We start from the raw sequence: 19,734 nt of genomic DNA, 5'->3' as shown, positions 1-19,734 counted from the left end.
CAAGACCAAAGACAGAGAAGGCGGGACAGTCTCAGCTTCGCCTTCAAGGTCACACTTTCAGTGACAACTTCTTCCCACTCTGCTGGAGGTTACAGGTCCAACTATCTTGCAATAGTGTCCTCAGTTGGTGACTAAGCTTTTAAAATATGCTGTGACACTTATTCCAAGCACAGGGATGAAAAAACAAGGGGTCAGAGATAGATAACTTGGCTAAGGCCACAAAGCATGGCGGCTTAGCTGATTTGCCCTGCCCCCACCCTGGTAACCAGACCTCACGACTTCAGAGCAAGTCCTATCTGGTGCCTTATTGAGACATGGTCCTGTGACTTTCAGGATTAATGCAGTGTGGCTTGGTACACCACTGCCCTTTCCAGAGCTGTTGAAAAAGAATGTCCTCATTTATGAAGGCTGGTCATGGGTTGAAATGACAAGGAAGAGGGGAGGGAAGCTCTTGGTAAATTAAGGAATGTGTAAAGTGGAAGATTTACATAAGAAAACCTAAAAACCCACAGCTTACTCACTATCACCTGGAGTCCTTTCAGATCAAGGTAGAGTAGAAAGCAAGAGCTGTCTCTTTAATAGAATATCTGGCTTACCAGCTAGCACGATTCCTCTAATTGTCTTCTAAAGAGATTTCATTTGCAGATGACCCTTGTTAAAATGCTAATACACATATTAAGCTCTATTAGTCTTCATTTAAATAAATTGATCATATTACTGAGTCATTTAGCAAAGCTATTAGAAAGTTAATTACAAAACAGCAAACTTTTCTTCTTTTTTTAATGTGTATAAGTACACTCTGGCTGCCTTCAGACACACCAGAAGAGGGCATCAGATCCCATTACAGATGGTTGTGAACCACCATGTGGTTGCCAGAAATTGAACTCAGAACCTGTGGAAGAGCAGTCCATGCTCTTAACCACTGAGCCATCTCTCCAGCCCAACAGCAAACTTCTAAAGGCCAGTCAGGGCAGAGAAAATATAATTAGAATTTCGTTGAGAGAAGCCATTTCTAGGGCTGGCAATATGGTGTGACATGGTTCAGGACAGAAAATGTGCTAACCGGCTGTGCTGAGGAGCACTGCTGTGGGCACTAAAAACCCCACCCCTTTCTCTTTCCGTCTTCAGTTTCTTTTTTGTTTTTCAACTTTATTAAAAAAAAAAAAAAAGAGATACATGTACATATTTTAAAAGCATTTTGACATAAAACTATATGAATATATTTTTGTCAGTACTTGTTTTAAAAAGGTTTGATAATATGCATTGAAATCTTACTAGTCACCATAAGCATAAAGTACATGTAAAACAAAATGTAACATGGAAATAGTCCAAGTTTTCTTGGTGTGTAAAGATTAAACATAATGGTTTTTAAATACCAAAAATTACCACAAGGCTATCTTCTTAGCTCTTGAGTTATCTTCAGTTTCTAACTTGCTATTTGCTCTCCTTTCTGGTGTCTGTTTCTGCCTCACATAACAGCTTGAACCATGACTCAGCATCTGTGTAAAACAGGAGCCCAAACCACATGTCCCAGGAGGCATTGCTCTGAAGGGCTGTCTACTCATCTGTCCCAGCAGGCATTGCTCTTTTCAGTCACCTACAGGCCTGTCTACTCTCCAAAGATCTCTGCATTTGGAAACCCAAGTGTGAATCTGTTCTGTGCTCAGCTCTTCCCAGGTACTGCCTTCACCAAACATCCTGAGAAAGCACTGGAACAACTTCCTGGAAGAGCTTGAAGAAACATGCTCACTAGTGTGGTGCTGTCCTGACTGGAAAGTTCCTATCTTCCTCAGGAGGCAAAAATTGTATTCCCCTTCTTTTGTATTCTTCACCTCAAAATAAGAGTGAGACAGAAATAACGTTTTTTTTTTTTTTTTTTTTTTTTTTTAAAAAAAAAAAAAAAAGAAAGGGTCAGAAAACCACCACATAGAAAGGTTTCCTACCTAGGAACGCAGACTGTGAGAATTTCTCTTCAAAAAATGGAAAGAGTAAAATATCACCTAAATTAAAACTACATTATAGTTAAGCTTTTTAAATCCAATCAAATTTCAAGTATTCAATGGTAACAGGCAACTTAGAAAATATGAACAAGTAAGGTAGTCAGAACCAAGGTACAATGTAAGAGGAAGGATTTTATTGTGGAGCTCTCAAAAATCAGAAACTCAAACTAAAAAAGGAAGGAAAACAAGATGCTGAGATAAAGCCATGGGTGGTAACTGAGAGTGACCAGGATCGTGGGTTGGTTAGCAGAGTAGCTTCTGTATATGATGAACAAACACAGTGCCTCGGATCTGAGAGCACTAGGGTAAAATGGTGGTCAGCACACACAGCACATACTTGTGCAATGACGATCTTTTAAAATAATGGCCTTAGGAAACCTGCTTTGGCAGGAGCCAGCAGAGGCTCCTGTGGAGAGGAAGTGCAAAGGCTGGGCAAATAAGCAAGGGCTGCTGGCACATCAGGGCGCAGGGGACAGTTCAGAGAGCAAAACGCAGTCCTAAGTAATGGGTTTCAGGCAATTTCAGTGTTAAGATAACATCATTAAGAGTAGAACAGATTGTGCTCAAACCCTGCTGTTTATAATTAACACGTTGCTTCCAAGTACTCCCGGGCCCCTGGTAAATAGTCTTCTGCTCACATCTACCCAGACCAATCAGAGGATTTCCATCAGCTTCCATGCTGGGCCAGCACCTGTTTGGACAAATCCAATAGAGCCAAAGAACTCCTTTCCCGGGCCAGCTGAGTAGTCGGATGAACGCAGCTTGGCTTAGTCATTGTCACAGTGTCCATATGGCTTTGAAGCTTGTTTTCACAAGAAATCATACAAGTATTTTATTATGTCAAAGTTCACTGTCCTAGAAACAAAAACAGACAGCACGTTAGCATCCTCAGTCTCTACAGCTCAGCTCTAAAAGACTGCACAGCACGTGGGAAGCAAACCACTGGACAAAGCTGTCAGATGCACCCGCAGTCATTTTTCAGTGTACCTTATAAACACAACCTTTAAACCATTTTTTGAACTATTCAGAAATTACTTCACTCAAAACAAAACAAAGAGTTAGGGCTCCTCAACATTCTGCATTTGACTTACATTGTATAAAGTTTAGATTGTATTTGAAAGCTACTTGCTTTCTGCCTAATAATCAGAATGAAGTAATTAGAGATGCAAAAGTATTTAAATCTTGTTTGCTTGGGAGCATTGTTTATCGTCCCACCACCTGTTTTATCATCGCATAAGGCTCAGCTCATCTGTCCTCATTTGTAGCTTTCATTATCTTCAGTCTTTTAGCAGTGCTGACCTGTATGCGCATTTCAACTAAATCTGTATGATCCAAGAATATGATACAACAGACGACGTGGATGTATATTTTTATACTCTGATGGCAGGCAGAATAAAATAACAGAGGAAGAGACATATAATTATTTTCCTTTCTCCAAACTCGTTCTTCACTATAAATATTCAGACTTGGAGGTTTATTATTTGAATAAATGGTCAAAATAATTAGATATAATGATCTAGCAATAAGTATAAAATTAAAGCCCTAAGTTTTCAGTTCTGAAAAAATAATCATCCATTTGAGAACAGCCTTTCGAGTCACTAATTGCACATCCTTATTAAACTATCATCATTATTCTTTTTGTCTATCATTTTGTTAGACACTTTCTAAAAAAGTTTCTACACAAATGACTGACATGCCAAATATTTTTAAATATATGGATAGGGAATTATAGATACAGATTCTGAAACACATTTAAAAATAGCTCAATTTGTGAGATACTCTGGCTACCAAGATACCCAACGCTGAACTGAAGAATATGTTTATTATAACAAGTGCCTCCCTGAGAAATTCGTAACCTTTCTAAACAGCAAAACTGTGATCATTTCAATTAGGTCCTCTAAGGCACAAGGACGCAGCTATGATGTCATAACACGGCCTCTCTCACTTACCTCTCAAAACTACTGTCAATAAAGTCCCTGCAACATGATCATAAGAATACCCTTACAGCCAGTAACCTGCTTTATCAAGAGTCTTGAGAGAAACCAGGTACAGTAGGCTAGACTTTCTCATCCACGAGGAAGAGAAAAGATGTATTTGTACACCTCTCTGAACATATTCCCCTCTGATGGCTTTGAATCATCAACAAAGTAAAATAAATTTAATGCCTTGTTTTTTTGGTTTTTTTTTTTTTGTCCTGGGTGAAAACAAAAAGTACTGAAGAAGTTAAAAAAAAGAACTTGGCACCAACATGGGAGAATTTCTATATTCCACAGCATTATTTAATGGACTACTGCATTGAAGGATAAACTGATCAATATGAAGACACATCTACAAGACTAAGAATGTACAGGGAGAACACAGTCAAGAACACACAGGGAACTGCAAAGTCAAGAACACAGAGGGAGAACAGAGTCAAAAACACAGGAAGCATAGAGTCAAGAACACAGAGGGAGAACAGAATCAAGAACACAGAGGGGGAACAGAGTCAAGAACACAGAGGGAGAACAGAGTCAAGAACACACAGGGAGAACAGAATCAAGAACACACAGGGAGCACAGAGTCAAGAACACACAGGGAGAACAGAATCAAGAACACAGAGGGAGAACAGAGTTAAGAACACACAGGGAGAACACAGTCAAGAACACACAGGGAGAAGAGAGTCAAGAACACACAGGGAGAACACAGTCAAGAACACACAGGGAGAACAGAGTCAACACAGTGAGAACACAGAGTCACAACTATGCTGCAGTAACCACTGAAAAACGTTTGTCCAAACAAATGAAAACAGATTACTTAGTGATAGGACCCTTATATGTTTAAGTAAAAATTTGTGTTGTTATGGCATAATTTATGTAATAAAATACTAATAGAAAAATGGAAAGATTTAAGCATCCTAAGCAACTTAAAAGCATTCATTTACAGATAAGTCACTGTATTCTGTGTCTTTATTCTGTCAGTAAGCCATCCCCAAGAAAACAAATCATACTGTGTAGTTTCTTTTTCTGAAGAATTTTTAGGACTGGGAATGGCTCGGTGGTTAAGAACACACACTGCTCTTACAGAGGACCCGAGTTAGAGTTTCAACACCCACACCTGGTTGGCTTACAACTGCCTGCACCTCTAGCTTCAAGGATCCAATACCTCTGATTTCTGCAGTTATCTGAGCTCATGTGCGCGCGCGCACACACACACACACACACACACACACACACACACACACACACACACAACTAAACAAAAGATTTACCTATGCTGTCCAGAAAACTAACAAGAGAGCATTGAATCCACTGAAACTAAAGTATGAGTTGCTAGCCACATGGGTGATGGGAACCTAAGCTAGGTCCTCTGCAAGGGCAGCAAAGGTTCACGAGTGCCCATGTTATAAGACTTTATAGCTCCCCTCCCAAACCCAAACAAATAAACAAGCAAACAACAAAACCCCAACAACTAAGTGACTAGGGAATTGGATGTGCAAGATCACTACTTTATGCAACATCTATTAAGCAAGGTGTCCAAGTACTTCTATGGTCCTCCCAGTTGTCAACAAACAGGTGACCTGCCAACCGACCCCACATACATCTTCTGAAACAATTTATAATTTCAACAGCATGACCACAATGGCAATATCAAATTCCAGGGTGCACACAACCACAGTAGCTGTGGACAAACAGACCACGTTAAAGAAAGCTTTGGTCTATGAAGACTGTACACCTGCACTTGCTTCTGGTCTTCCATGAGTTTAAATGCACACTGGACTCATACACATACAATTTTAAGACTTCAGATAACATATACACAGTGCAGGAGGTCCTGTTTCTCAAGAAATATGAAGTATTTTCTAATGTAAGCAGCTAGAAAGAAATAGGATAACTACAACATGAATAACAGTTTCTTTAGAAATAATTTTTTTGTATTTATGAATATGTGCAATATATGTGTGTATGCAGGCTTGCGTGTGTATGAGTGCACACGTGCCGGTATGTGCACAGGGAGGCTTGACACTGACACCGTGTCTCCCTTGATCAGGTTCCACTTTATTTACTGAGGATAAATCTGGACCTCACCAATCCTAGCTAGCCCATGCCACTCACCCATGCATTATGTCCCTGCCCCTCATGTGCTGGGATTACACTCAGATGCTCCTTCTGCCCCGCCTTAGCCTGAACCTTTGTCCTGAGCTTGCATGGAAACACTTTACTCACTGAGCTGCTGTCTCCCTAGGCCTCCTATGGGTAAGTCTTAAATCAGAATTTACAACAACAGAACTAAACATATGACACACACTTAAGGATCTCATTTTATCTATATCTTTTTATTTCACTTTGTCAATTTTTTCCCTCACAGCAAAGACATTTTTTGTCTCATGCTTTTATATTTTGTGGCTAGTTTTGAAAATCTGTTTCTTTTGTCAACTTCTGTCACTAGGAAACTTTATCTTCCAACCTTGAGGCATCGTGCAGTCTTTCCATTGACTATGGAGAATTGCAGATGCCTACCTCTCACTCCACAGAAAGACTGTTCCATAGTCTCCTCCCCAGAGCTCCTGGCTCTATGTCCTCTTCACACTTCTACTCCACATTCTGATTGGAATACAGCTTCTTGGAAGCAGCTCCCTGTCTGTAAGTCCTCCATGTCCTCAATTTCCTTTCTCTCATTCTGAGTATTAACTAAAATATGGCTCTTCCGTGAAGGGCAAAGTTTTCTCTTCAGTTCTTGCTAATACTCATCTCTCTAATATATGCCAGACAGTTCAGTCAGGTGAGAACGGTGTCCTCGTGTAAGATCCCTGCCCTTGGGACCCAGCCCATTCCAGTCACCAACCTTCTATCTACCTTGTCACCATTTCCTAGCCACTGAATATAGTTAGCATAGTTTGGTTTCCTTTGCATCCTCAGACCTGTAAACTCACTATATATTTTCTTCTCATCCGTAAATACTCAGAAATATTCTACCTCTTAGAACATCCCTACTGAAACGTTATTGTTCCATTTCAAGTATCTGGGACACCTAGGGACAATTAGATTACAGACCTATAATTTATTTATGTGCTAGGCTATGCCCCTGGCTGGTTTGCCTTCCTTTCTGTCCAGTTCAGACTCCACAGTTCATCCCACCAAGAGCTCACTTGCTAGCATCTACTGAACTCATCTGGCAAAACCCCAATAGTATGTGGTTTCAATTATTAGTCTCTGCAGCCCTGGTGTCTAGCATATGGAATGCTGCAGGAAGAGATCACAAGTCTCACAAACTGAAGCCACTGTAAATCCAGGGTCAAGAACTTGAAGCCCTCTCAGCACGATGCTTTTCTTGTGAGCGCTGGCTTCCATACCCACAGCCACTGATTCCATATCACACACTGTTCTCAGTAAAAGCTGCTACTGTTTCTGCCTCCTCCTTCATGAAGAAGACAGAAGAATCAGAATTTTCTCATCTTTTGGCTACTAAGGTCAGCATCTGGATCTGCCTTGTTCAGTTCTAAGGCCCAAGTGCACTGCTGCCTCAACCTGGGCTTCCCCAACTCCTCTACATCCCAGACTTACACAGCACTGCTGACATTTTGTGCTTTGTATTTATTTTGTTCCTGTTTTCCTCAGCATTTAAGTAGATTCATATCTTCTAAGAGCACACAAGCAGCAGCCATATCACACTTGTTTCTGTGTCCCCAGAGCCCAGCACCGTGTCTGTATACACGGGACCATGAAATGTTAAGTGCATAAAAGAACAAAAGCCAAAGCTGTGCTTGCTGCATCTTTCTTATCGACGCTGCTGAAACAGACTGGAACATGACAGCTGTCCCATGAGTGCTCCTCGAGTCAGGACTCTGGCTGCTCGCCCTGTTAAGCTTCCTTAGTTTATAGGTGTGTGAGAGTTCTACATACATGCAACTCCATATAACTACTTAATTTGATTAAGCTCTACCATGACCTCTTCTTTATGTTTTTTTTTCCTTCAAAAGTAGAATTCTTAATGAATGCAAAGTATCCTTCCTAAAAATATAAATTATTCATTGATTTAATAGTTTGTTCTTTGCTACTTTGCTGACTAGCTGTCACTGTTTTGTTCAACTAGACACAAACTAGAATGATCTAGAAAAAAAGGAGTATCAACTGAAAAATGTAGACAGCCAGATTAGTCTATAGATAAGTGTGTGGAGTATCTCTTTGATTAATGATTGATGTGGGAGGGCCCAAGCCACTGTGGTGATAACCCCCGAGTCAGGCAGTCTTGGTGGGTATAAAAAGCAGTAAGTGAGTTATGGAAAGCATGGTCTCTGCATGAATTCCAATTTCAAGTTCCTGCCCTGCTTGAGTTCACAACTTGGTTTCCTTCAATGGATGGACTGTGATCATGAGTGAGAGCCAAATAAGTTCTCTCCTCCCCAAGATGCATTTGGCCATGATCTTTCTCAGAGCAACAGACAGCAAATTAGGACAGCCATCGATGCCTCAAAGTAGGCCCAGCTACTTCTCTGACAATCATCACAGGAGCTTGTTCCTTCCACCCCACCTCAATTTCCAGTGAGACTGTGTTCTTCATTTTTTCTTCATGTCACCCCCAAAACAAATCCACATGGTTCCTCCTACCTAAGGTTTTACTGATCCTGGAAAGGACAAGAGTATTTGCACCATCTATCTAATATATACGGGAATGAAAGCACCACAGCGGGCTGATGACAGGGCAGCTACAGATTCCGTGCTTTCCATCCCATGGAGTAATCTTCAGGAAGATGAACTCTAATTCAGCTAACTATTTATACTGATAAATATGACTCAAAATGGCATCTTCCCAGTGACAGAGGAAGTGATGAGGACAGACAGCTATGGTGTGCCTGAAAAGGCTTCAGAAATACACGTTCACAGTGAAGCATTAGCTGTGTACAAAATGGTGAATGTAAAAACTAGAAAAGGCTCATGTGTGAGTCCACAAGGAAAAGACCATACGATATGTAGGACAATACAGGAGATTGGCTACTGAGCAAGTGAAGGTGTATTTTATAGATCTTCCTGACTTTAGTGAAGACAGTGGGTTATAAGGAGATGAGAGTAGAGAGTATTGATTAGGAGAACATCGTGGCATGATCTACAGGAGACTACAGTGAGCAGGCACAGGCAGCATGAAAGAGAGGACAAGATCGCTCTCAGAGGCCTCTGCAGCACGGCAGAGCAGGGTGCCGACTGCTCAAACAGGAAACATAGGAAGGAAAGACCTGTCTTTCTAGTCTGTGCCTGAAAACAGGTGAGGATTTCTGAGCTCAGTCTAAGTTAGACTGTAATGTCCAATAAAGGTCAAAATATGAAATATGAAAATGAAATGGCCTTTAACAATAATGGGACTTACTAATGGTTGCTGAAATTGTTGGTATAGCTAAAATTGCTCAGGAAAAAGGTGTATTATAAGAGAAGATGCCAGAATCAAGCCTCAAGGAACAGCAAATTCCATTTAAAGGTCAGGAGGGGAGAACAGGCTGGCAAATGAGCCTCAGCAAAAGCAGCCAAGGAGCCAAGAGAAAACCAGCACCATGGAATCATGGTTTCTAGAAGAGAGCTTAAAAACTGAGTGGTCAGTGGTACTCCGTGCCCCTGAAAAACAAGCAGCCTCAGAGGTCCACCCTCTAGGGAAATGGAGGGCAGGAATGCTGAACACAGGCAAATGAAGACTCTTAGGTAGGGAGGGTCCCCATCCCCACCATACACACTCAGGAAGGGAATCACAGATGGCAGCCAGCAGTAATGGCACTGAATGGGTTCTAAGCCAATGGTTTCAGTACGTGTGAACCAAGCCTGAAGGAGGGAGCACAGGCATTGGGTTGCACAGTGTAAATAAAGTCAAGGATCCTCAACACCTAAACTGTCATGGTGAGCCTGAAGCTGGGTAATCATTCCTAAGGAGAACGAGAAAGAGGAGGAGGTGATGGAAACGACGTCGTGATATAAAAAAGACTTGTAGGATTCAGCTTGAGGAGAAGAAATTGCTGCCACTAGAGAGACAGCTACAGAGGAGTCAGTCTGTAGCCAGAGTCAGCTAAGGACGTGAAGAAGAAAACTGGAGAAGAGAGAACACATGGATGGAGAGAGATAAGAGCTAAGTCAGCACTTGACAGTGTTATAAATGTCACTCAGGAGAGGGGCCGGGGGGCTCATGTGGGAAGAGGACGTCTTATGGACTACAGTATCATGTTTCCATATATATGAGCTTTGGGATCCAGTGGTCTCTGGAATCCAACTTTCCTACATATAGTATTGCAGTCCATTCATTTGTCATCTCACTAACCCCTGCTTCAGACCTTACATCACTGCTAAACTAGACTAGAGGATGCTTCAGTGAAACTTATTCTGTCTTGGCACAATGATCTTTTCTTGTTTAAATGACTTATATTAAAAAGTATATTTTTAGTTAGCATATAATTTGCATAATTGTGACACTTTACATAATCAGATAATTTACTTACCGTGCAATAGCTCTGATAAAATCTAGAGAAACTGTGCATCTGTATTTTGGTCCATTAAGTTGATCTTCATGACCAACTAGGGTTAACAGCTGAAGAGTCACTAGGGAGGTAATCTAAAAAATGAAAAGATATCATTATAAGAAAGTTTAATGAGATTGAATGATACCTTTATTTGTTTATAGTGCTATTAATAAAGGCATAAATGAATCCATAAAAAATACAAGTATTGTAAAGCTTGTACACCCAAATTTGTATGTGTATTTTAAAACCTAGTTTAACAATGATGGATACTCACTACAGTCCTGGTTTGTTAACAGATGATTTCAAATATAACATTTTCTCACATAAACATCATTTGCATGTGTGTGTGTGTGTGTGTGTGTGTGTGTGTGTAAGCTTGAGTATGCGTGCATGTGGAGGCCAAAGATAGACTCAGGTGTCATTCCTCAGAAGCCATTCACCTTCTTCTGTTTTGAGACAGGCTCTCTTCTTGTTGATCAGTTTGGCTAAGTTGGAAGGCCAGAGCTTTAGAGGTCTGCCTGTCTGTTTCCCAGGCTCTGAGATCACACATGTGTGCCATATTGTTTGTGTGTGTGCTGATGATCAAATCCCGGTCTTTATACATGCAAGCATCTTACCAAGTGAGCTAACTCCTGTCCTAAATAGGTTAAACTAATTTAAGAGTGAAGACATTCTCCTATGGCAAAACTAAATTAACTGCAGCTCTTTCTGTTTCTAAAATGCTTGAAAATTTTACAAGCTCCTTTGTTATTAAAGGTTGGTCTACTTTATACTTCTTTTAATGTAAGAGAAAACATTAATTACTTCTTTCTTTGCCAGTGATTTTTCCTCATACTTGTTTTTTTTTAGGGATATTTTCTTTATTTACATTTCAAATGTTATCCCCTTTTCTGGTTACTCTCATTTTCCTATAAATTAAATACTATCTCATATTTAACTAAATTCTTATATTGCCTATTATTCTTTGTCCACAATTCTCATGGACAAACATAACACGTGTCTATAACTGAGCCAGGTTAAAATCTCAAAAATATTTCCAGATATGCAAGCTTCCACTTCCAGGACAGTCACAATGACTGTGCAAGGGCTTGGAGCAAGTGAGCCACTCTGAGGTCACTCTCAGTTCTACAGTTTATAGACCACTCATGTCACATATGAAAAACCATGACATCACTTCAAGATTCAGCAGCCAAAGCCACTTCTGGACTATGAGTTCAGAGGTGAAGTTTTAAGAAAGTTAGTACTAAAACATTCAAAGCGAAACAAAATAATTCATTTAGACTTTGTATAGAAAAAGACATAATTTCAGGTTATTCATTCCACAACCTTGTCATACAAGAACTAATAGCAACATATAAATACATAGTTCGGGAAAATATTTATTACATAAAATAGTATAAAAATACACTGACACTTTAAGAATACCCTTTTTTGAACTTCATAAAAAATGTTTATTTTTTATGAACTCAATTGAAAAATTCTCATTCTTTGTCAGGGCTAGTCTATTATACTGTTTTTTTTTTGAGATAATGAAATATACATAAAATTATTATGTATATCTAACAATAACATTAATATTTTTTGTATCGTATGAAAGATGGATATTTCCAAATGGACAACAGACTCAGGACCTTTCCTGTAAAGCAAACAAGCAGGGAGCAGAGCATTTATCTACCACATGCAAGGCCTTGGTTTAGTCTTCAGAGCTGTGAAAACAAACAAAACAAGCACTTCCATGGGGGAAAAGGACGTACACATAAATTCTAACAGAGGATATGATATGTCCTTATTCTGAGTATTAAAAATACCTTCTTAAAATTTTTTGAAAATTAAAAAAGAAATCCCAGTTTATTAAAATGCTGCTAGAGTAAACTCAATATATCAAAGCACAAAAATAATTTATGGGCTTAACACCTTAAATCTCAAGCACACCAATTAAAAATTCTAAGTCAAAACTTTCAGAAAAATGTAGAAAATTATTCCTATTCTTGCACACCTATAAAGACATTTACCTTTTCCATTATCTCACCTCTAATTATCTATTTTTTAAAATTATTTATCCATTAAACTCTTGGGGATTTACTCTAGAATGTGAACATTCAGAGATAACATCACAGAAAATAATTTTCCTGCTTAACTTCGAATATTCATGACGACCCAAGTTGTCATGCTTACAGCTTGACAGTTTGAGGCAGCCAGTGTGCACATCTGACATTTGTAGACACGGATGTTCCTGACTACTCCAGCACACATGTATAGGCATGTGTAAGACAAAGACAAGATAGTCTTTCCCAACTAGCTCTTCAGGATTCACAGGCAAATACAATAAGAGAGACACAGAAGAGTCACTTCTGTCATTACACTCCTAGGAACAGAAATTGATCCATACGTTCTCTAGTTTCAGCAGGGAGAAGAAAGAAGAGTATGCATGCAGGTTGTAAAGTAACATCTCAGAAGGACTTCATCTTCCTTGGAAAAAAGCTTGACAAACAATAACAATTACTTTGAACACCATAGACAATCTAGTTTAAGTGCTTCTAGTTTGCAGAAGGCTTGTCATTCGATTGAGCTCTGAAACAAGGCTTACAAGGTTTAGGAAAGGATAACACAGAAGAAGAAACTTGCAGTTCCAACGAGAAGGCATAGATTCAGATACGCTTCTCCCGGTCGAGTAGAACTGGAAACCTGGATGTAACTAACACAAAGGTCAACCAAGGAGGCTGGGGAAAGGGGAAGGACTACGGCCAGTGCAGGACGCCAGGCCCTGAGGAACAACACAGAGGTAAAAACTTGGAAATTCCTTGCCCAACAATACAAAGTAAGCCAGGCTTAGCACTGCTGTGTGCAAAGCCAGCAACACAAGATTTACGGCCAGCCGTATTCTCCCTGAGGACAGAAGACAGTACTGTGAAAATGAACTGATAAGTTTGTGTCTGGCAAAACTATCATTTGCAAATGAAGTGGAAACAGACATTCTTAAACAAGAGGGAATTAGAGTCTGCTACTGACAGACCTACCTTTAAAGAATAGCCAAGGGAGGTTCTCCAAACAAAGGGTAAAAGGAGCAAGGAGCATCAAAAAGAAAACGGACAACAGAGAGCAGGTAGGTAGAAAAACCGCAGCGCATCCTCATGGGTCAAATACTTGGTTAAAACTTGTAAGGGCACTATATATTTAGGCCAATGCTATTTAGTAAGTGTATACGGCAAGAAAACAACTTTATAAAAATCTGCAGATCAAATTTCAGAGTAGTTTCATTTATAAAAGTCAAAACAAAAACCTATACCAACCACCTCCAAACTAAAATACTTGAAATCACCTATATGTCAAATGGGTTAATATTTAAAAGTGCTACAGTACATCACAGAGTACTCAGCAATAAAACAAAGAAAGGGGCTGGAGAGACTGCTCAGTGGGCAGAGCTTATTTAACAAGCATAAGGGGCTGAGAGGTGGTTAGGATTCCCCGGCACATAAAAAGCTGGTATGGCGATATGCACCTGCAATCACAACTCTGGGGAGTGTAAAGACAGGAGATCCCAAGGGTTTGATGCCTAGCTAGTCTAGTAAAATGGTAGAAGAACCCGCCTCAGAAAATAAGGTCTCCTGACAGAGGTAGGCACCCAGCACTGACTTCCGGAATGGGCACAAAGGCACAAACAACTGATTTCTGACAGATGAATCTTAGCTACCATAGACTGGGGAAGGAAGGGAGATTCCAGGGGATAGCTGTCAATGGAAAATAGGTAGATCCATATAATGATGAAAATGGTTTATGCCTTGATTGTGGTGATGAACACACAAACCGACAGAGGGAAAATGTTTCCTACGACAAAGATGCAGAGGTGTATAGAAGGATGAATAGATGCAGGGACGGGAGGAGGATCTCGCTGGTAGTGTCCCCACGGTTCTATCCTTAGCACCCAAACATTTTAAAAAGCAGTGCACCTTGCTGCCCACCCACAAAACAACAACCCAAATGAACACAATCACACGGCAAATGAGTACATTTGAAGTGGGTCAGTTAGAATAAGATCAGTAGACTACATCAATGCCAACTTCCTGATTGGCATACCTTTGGCTGGACCTTGTGCAAAATGTCCCTGCTGGGGGAAGTTAGTGAACGGCACACAGGAAGAAAAGGTCTGGACCACCATTTACAACTGTAGGTGAATGTAGAATTATCTAAAAAGAACGCTGAATGAAGTGACTATAAACACTTATCAGGTGCTCAGAGACCCTAAAATCCTTGGTCTTTAGTTCAAAAGATTTAAGTGATCTATGAAAATACAAAAATCTTGTAAAATTAAGGCATGCTGGACCATATTTATCAGGATTTTAAAAACATATTGATACAATATGGCGTAGGTGGGAAACCGAGGGAAGGCAATTGTTCTGACAGTGATGTAGCACCGGAGCAGACACTTAAAGGAGCACCACTGCTTATGTTTTTGAAGCTCCCAAGCAGGGCTTCCAGTCTTGCGCTCCATGAGGTGAGCTTACAGTGCTTTTCAGAACTTGGTCAGAGTCTGGAGCACTAAAGCATTATTTTTTTAATACTACAGCTACAAACCTGAGATTTTCTCCAATTCTTATCTTTTATCTATTCTTCACAATGACAGAAGTTCGGTTTTTATTTAAGAGCTATAAAGAACATTTACATTTTAAGCATATTAATAGAAAATTTTCTAGTGTAAAAATAATTGCAAATTATTTTTGCAAAAAAAGAAAAAAAGAAAAGAAAGAGAAACTTCTGAGGGCAGATGGACTGCTTGGAGGTTAGAAGTGGAGCAGGGGTTCAACTCCAAGAACCACACTGAAGGTGCAAAACCATCAACTCCAGTTACAGGAACCACATTTGCACTTCTGGTCTCACTGTGCACACTAGCATGTATACACACACAATAAATATGTATTTAAAAAGGAAAATCTGAATTGGCTCACAGAACAGGGAACGCTTAGAAAACATACCACAAACGATGATGAGCATCTTTAGTTACCAATCAGCCACCCAGTAAGTCCCAATTACTTAATGTCCAAAGAGAAAGAACACAACATGCAAACATGCATGCAATCCTGGGGGCTTATTAGAAACTCCTTAGAGTTCTTCCAACAAAACTTCAAGTTACGCCGTCCATGTCAGGACTACTTTATATTAATAGTGCTTAGCTAAAACAGTGTCTGACTTTAGGTGTGGCAGACTATGAAATGGTTTGCTGAGACTACTGTTTAAAAAGACACCTTAGTGTTAGCCTGCTTTTTTCTTCTTCTTTTCTTTCATCCTCCCTAGAATGAACATTTTCTTTAGGTTCTTTATAATGAACTAGAAGAGACATAAACAAAGGTCTCTAACACCAATAAATGGTCAGTACGTAAGAAAATAGATGCTTACTGCCCTGGTTTCATGACAGAACACTGTACACATTAAATTATATTCCATAAATATGCTGAATTATGTATTGATTAAAAGTAAAATATTTAATATTAAGAACTGAAGTATATAACTTTTATACTTTACCTTCTGATATATTCACAAAAAAATTAAAGATAAAACTCTCTATATACAATATTGTTGATGTATGTCTTAAACAGGGCCATGCAATACCTGCTCAGTTCATCTCTGCTGTGTTACTGAATTCTTTGTTCTCATCCATGAAGGAGATGAGCTGATTATTTATATCTTAACAATAGGAGTTCATGTGCCACAGTGAGGGTTTTTCTTAATCTGAGAGGCAGTCACTAACAAGCTTCAGCTGGAAATGCTTAGTGTAAAAACAGTGTGAACCTGTTCCTGGGCTAACAAACTGTTCTTTCTGCCAACAAAAGGAAATCAATTTACAACTGTAATTAATTTTTAACAGGCTCATTATTTTTATATCTTTATAGGATGGTATATAGGTCAACTGACTTATGAAATACCCCAAATTCTAATATTCTAGTTGTTCTGAAAAACCTTTATGATCCAAACATATTATTTAAATAAACTTAATATATGAAGTAACAATGTGTAAGCTCCATACAACTCAGCAAGTGTCATAATGGGTTAGCATCAAAGGTTGTGATAGTTTGTGGTTCATCTCAGATTTTCTCTCCCTCTCCCTACACCCCCCCAAACACACACATGGATGCATGCACACATGCTCCACGATAAATGTAGTACTAGAAAGAGAACAGTTTAAAACTGCCACAGCTTTTTATACACACACACACACACACACACACACACACACACACACACACACACACACACACAAAGGAACTAACAGAAATGCCTCTAATCCCTGGAACTGGTTGGTAAGCTTTAGTAGCTGGGAAGGTCCGAAGAATACATAAGGAAAGTGAAGTCATTCCTTTAGAAACATTGCGCATGAAAAAGTTTACCCACCCGGGAGAGAAATACAGAGCAAATGGCTGCACTGAGGTGGACACACGTTTCTAATTCTAGAGTAGAAATGGACCTATGAGCAAATGTGGCAAAGTGTGCACTTCCTGAGACATGCCACGAGGGGACAGACCGTGAGGCATGAACTCAACTGTGACAGAGCACTGTAAGGCAGCAAGACAAAGTCGAGGAAAGCTAACATGACTCCAGGAAGGAAACAGCTTATTGTGAAAGGGGTGGGGAAGAAACAAGTGCCAAGTATGGGGTCAGACTGACGGGGCCTGACAAGAAAGACTACGGAGTAGGGACGTGGTGCTGTAGGTAATGTAACTCCTTAAAAAGTAGAAGCAGAAAACAACAAACAAGCAAGAAGAAAACAAAGCAGGACTTAAATTCAGTTTGTATGGTTTATAAAAGGAGCCTCAAGGCAAGGGGCCCATCGAGGAAGTGGGTGTGGTCCTAAGGAGTGCTGATGTTAAGATGCTGGCATGCTGGGGAAATAATAAAGGGTATTTAGTATTTAGGAGGAAAAAGCATATTGCATGTGGTCAATTAAAAGAAAAACTCAGAAGTCCTTTCTCCATTTGCTAAACTAATTACTTTCTCCCCTGTCAATGTGTGTGTACACGCACGAGTGCGCGCGCGCGCGCGCACACGCGCACACACACACACACACACACACACACACACACACACACTCACTCACACTCAGTAGAGAGTGACTGAATAGATTACCAGTTTTACTTTATTTCCTTAATGTGCAAATTTGTTTACTTTTATGACCAGTTTTAAAATTTAAGATTGAAACTCCACAGAAATTAGGAAATGATGAGGTTTATTATACCAGGATAAGATATATTTGGGATGTTCAGATTAATTCATATTGAGTCACTAATGTGGATGGAGAACTTGAGAATAAGGGACATAAATACAGAGTCCAAACACAATCAACACTTAGGCAGCGTCTGACACCAGGGAAGATGTGAGACAGTTCTGGCTAAGCTCTTTCTTATTCTGAACAATCAGGGTTTGTTTACCAACATTCTAAGAATTCAGCTGTTTACCAACATGCCAAGTGTCTGAAGCTGAGAGAGCAATTAGGTTCTAAAAGTGACTTGGGCCCAAGAACCCTAATTTTCTATCCAGGGGAAAGGGTCGCAGTACTGTCTATGGACGGGAGCAGCAGTCTGTCCACGAATGTGCACGTGAGGTAAGTCTGTGGAAACCTGGTGTGTCCAATCTCCTCCAAAGAAAGAACTCCAATGAGCTGGATACTAAAATATCATGGGAAACTTGCTTAAGGAGCACCAATTACTCTACCATGTATTTACAAGTATTTGAAAATGCAGCATACATTCCCATAATTATTAGGAATAATCCAGAGAATATTCCTAATCATTTCTCCCGATTCAAACTCCCCTTTCTTCTAAAACAATCTAGTTCTAATGTGTATATTTGCAGTACAGTCACTCTAGCAATAGTATGGAATCTCTGAGATGCATTTTATCCTGTACCAGTAGCATAATGGTAAGGAACAAAAGCACATTCCACACAGCAGTGCAGCTAGTGAAAAGCATCCACCAACTGCTTTAAAACAGCCTCCGAGGTAAGGAAAGGCTGCACAGTGGGGTGGTACAGCAGTAATACGCCCACGCTGGGGGTCGAAGGAGAGTTGAGATTCTTATCTGCTGCACCAGTGGAAGCTGAGCATCATGGTGGTGGTGCTCTTAGCTGCTAGAGAATGGCCAGCCTCTTTCAAACGCATCCCTGCTGACCTATTTCTGCATCAGCAAAGTGGACATGAAGTAATAAGCCTATGGTAAGTTACCCTATATGGAGTGGAGTGCCACACACAGCTCTGTTGTGGCTGGGGGAAGACGTAAAACTAGGATAAGTTAGCATCTACCTATTTTTCTGGGACACACACAAAGTCACCTGACTGGCTCACACCTTCAGTGAAGCAGAGGTAACAGAGAGCACTCTCCATGTCACCTTCGTGCTTGTCATCACCTACTCTGAAGGACGAGCTCCACTATGTCACCAAGTTCACAGTCTAAAAAGATAGTAGTGCTCGGACTCCAAACAGTTTATATGACTATCTGCCCACGAGATTTCAGAATGTTATATTTTATATGAACAAGGTTATATTTCATATATCAATATATATATATAGCAGTCTTTTAATATATTCTTTCTAGTGTTGCCTGACTAGGATTTAATAAATGTAATTACTTTTTATAGAAGTGTTCCGAGAACAACCATATACTATGTAAATTAATTTTTCAGGAAAAGTAAACTACTTATAAAAATCAATTATTTGGATAAAGTGGTTTTGGTAAGAGATTAAAGACATCTGAAATACTTTCAATGAGGCTAAGAATCTAATTTTCATTCTAGGCTCTGTGAAACAGTAATGTAGCTTTCTAAGGAAAGCTATCAGATGCACACTGAATCATGTAGAACAGATTGTTTTTATTTCTATAGTCTATAATTTTATTATATATAATTTAAAAGCTCCAAGTACCAACTGATATTGTTTGATGATACGATTAAATGTATACAAGAATTAATAGTTCTAACACAATTGTCAAACACCAGACTCATGGAACATCAGAGGGAAGACCAAACAGATTTATCACTCCGTAAGACACTTAGATTTCTAGGTCATCATATGTCAGGGACACACAAGTAAAAAACAAACTAATTTTAAGTTTGACCAGTAAGTAAACAGGGCAGCCGGGCTGCGCTGCCCTTGAGTGTTGGGTGCTGTACCTGTATGTGTCCTAAAGCACTAGTCTGCTCTCAGAATAAACACAATGTCTCCACTAGGACAGAAGGAAGACTGAGAAGACTACACACAATTGTTCCTTTTTTATTTTCTTT

At 39.7% G+C, this 19,734-nt stretch overlaps 1 protein-coding gene across 1 annotated transcript in view; it reads right to left on the bottom strand.

Moving 5' to 3' along the window:
- Positions 1–2,181: 2,181 nt before the first annotated feature.
- Positions 2,182–19,734, bottom strand: part of ORC5 (origin recognition complex subunit 5) — a 48,015-nt gene continuing 30,462 nt past the window's right edge. The window contains exons 13-14 of the mRNA XM_080936074.1: positions 10,450–10,562; positions 2,182–2,855 (exon numbers count right to left, since the gene is read on the bottom strand). Of these exons, the coding sequence (XP_080792200.1) occupies positions 2,810–2,855; positions 10,450–10,562 (159 nt within the window). The 3' untranslated portion in view covers positions 2,182–2,809. The remainder of the gene's footprint in view (positions 2,856–10,449; positions 10,563–19,734) is intronic.

The sequence above is a fragment of the Micromys minutus genome, assembly GCF_963924665.1.
Source record: "Micromys minutus genome assembly, chromosome: 23".
In the NCBI taxonomy this organism is placed as follows: domain Eukaryota; kingdom Metazoa; phylum Chordata; class Mammalia; order Rodentia; family Muridae; genus Micromys; species Micromys minutus.
The sequence above is the reverse complement of the archived record's forward strand: the minus strand, read 5'-3'. Positions and strand labels throughout refer to the sequence as shown.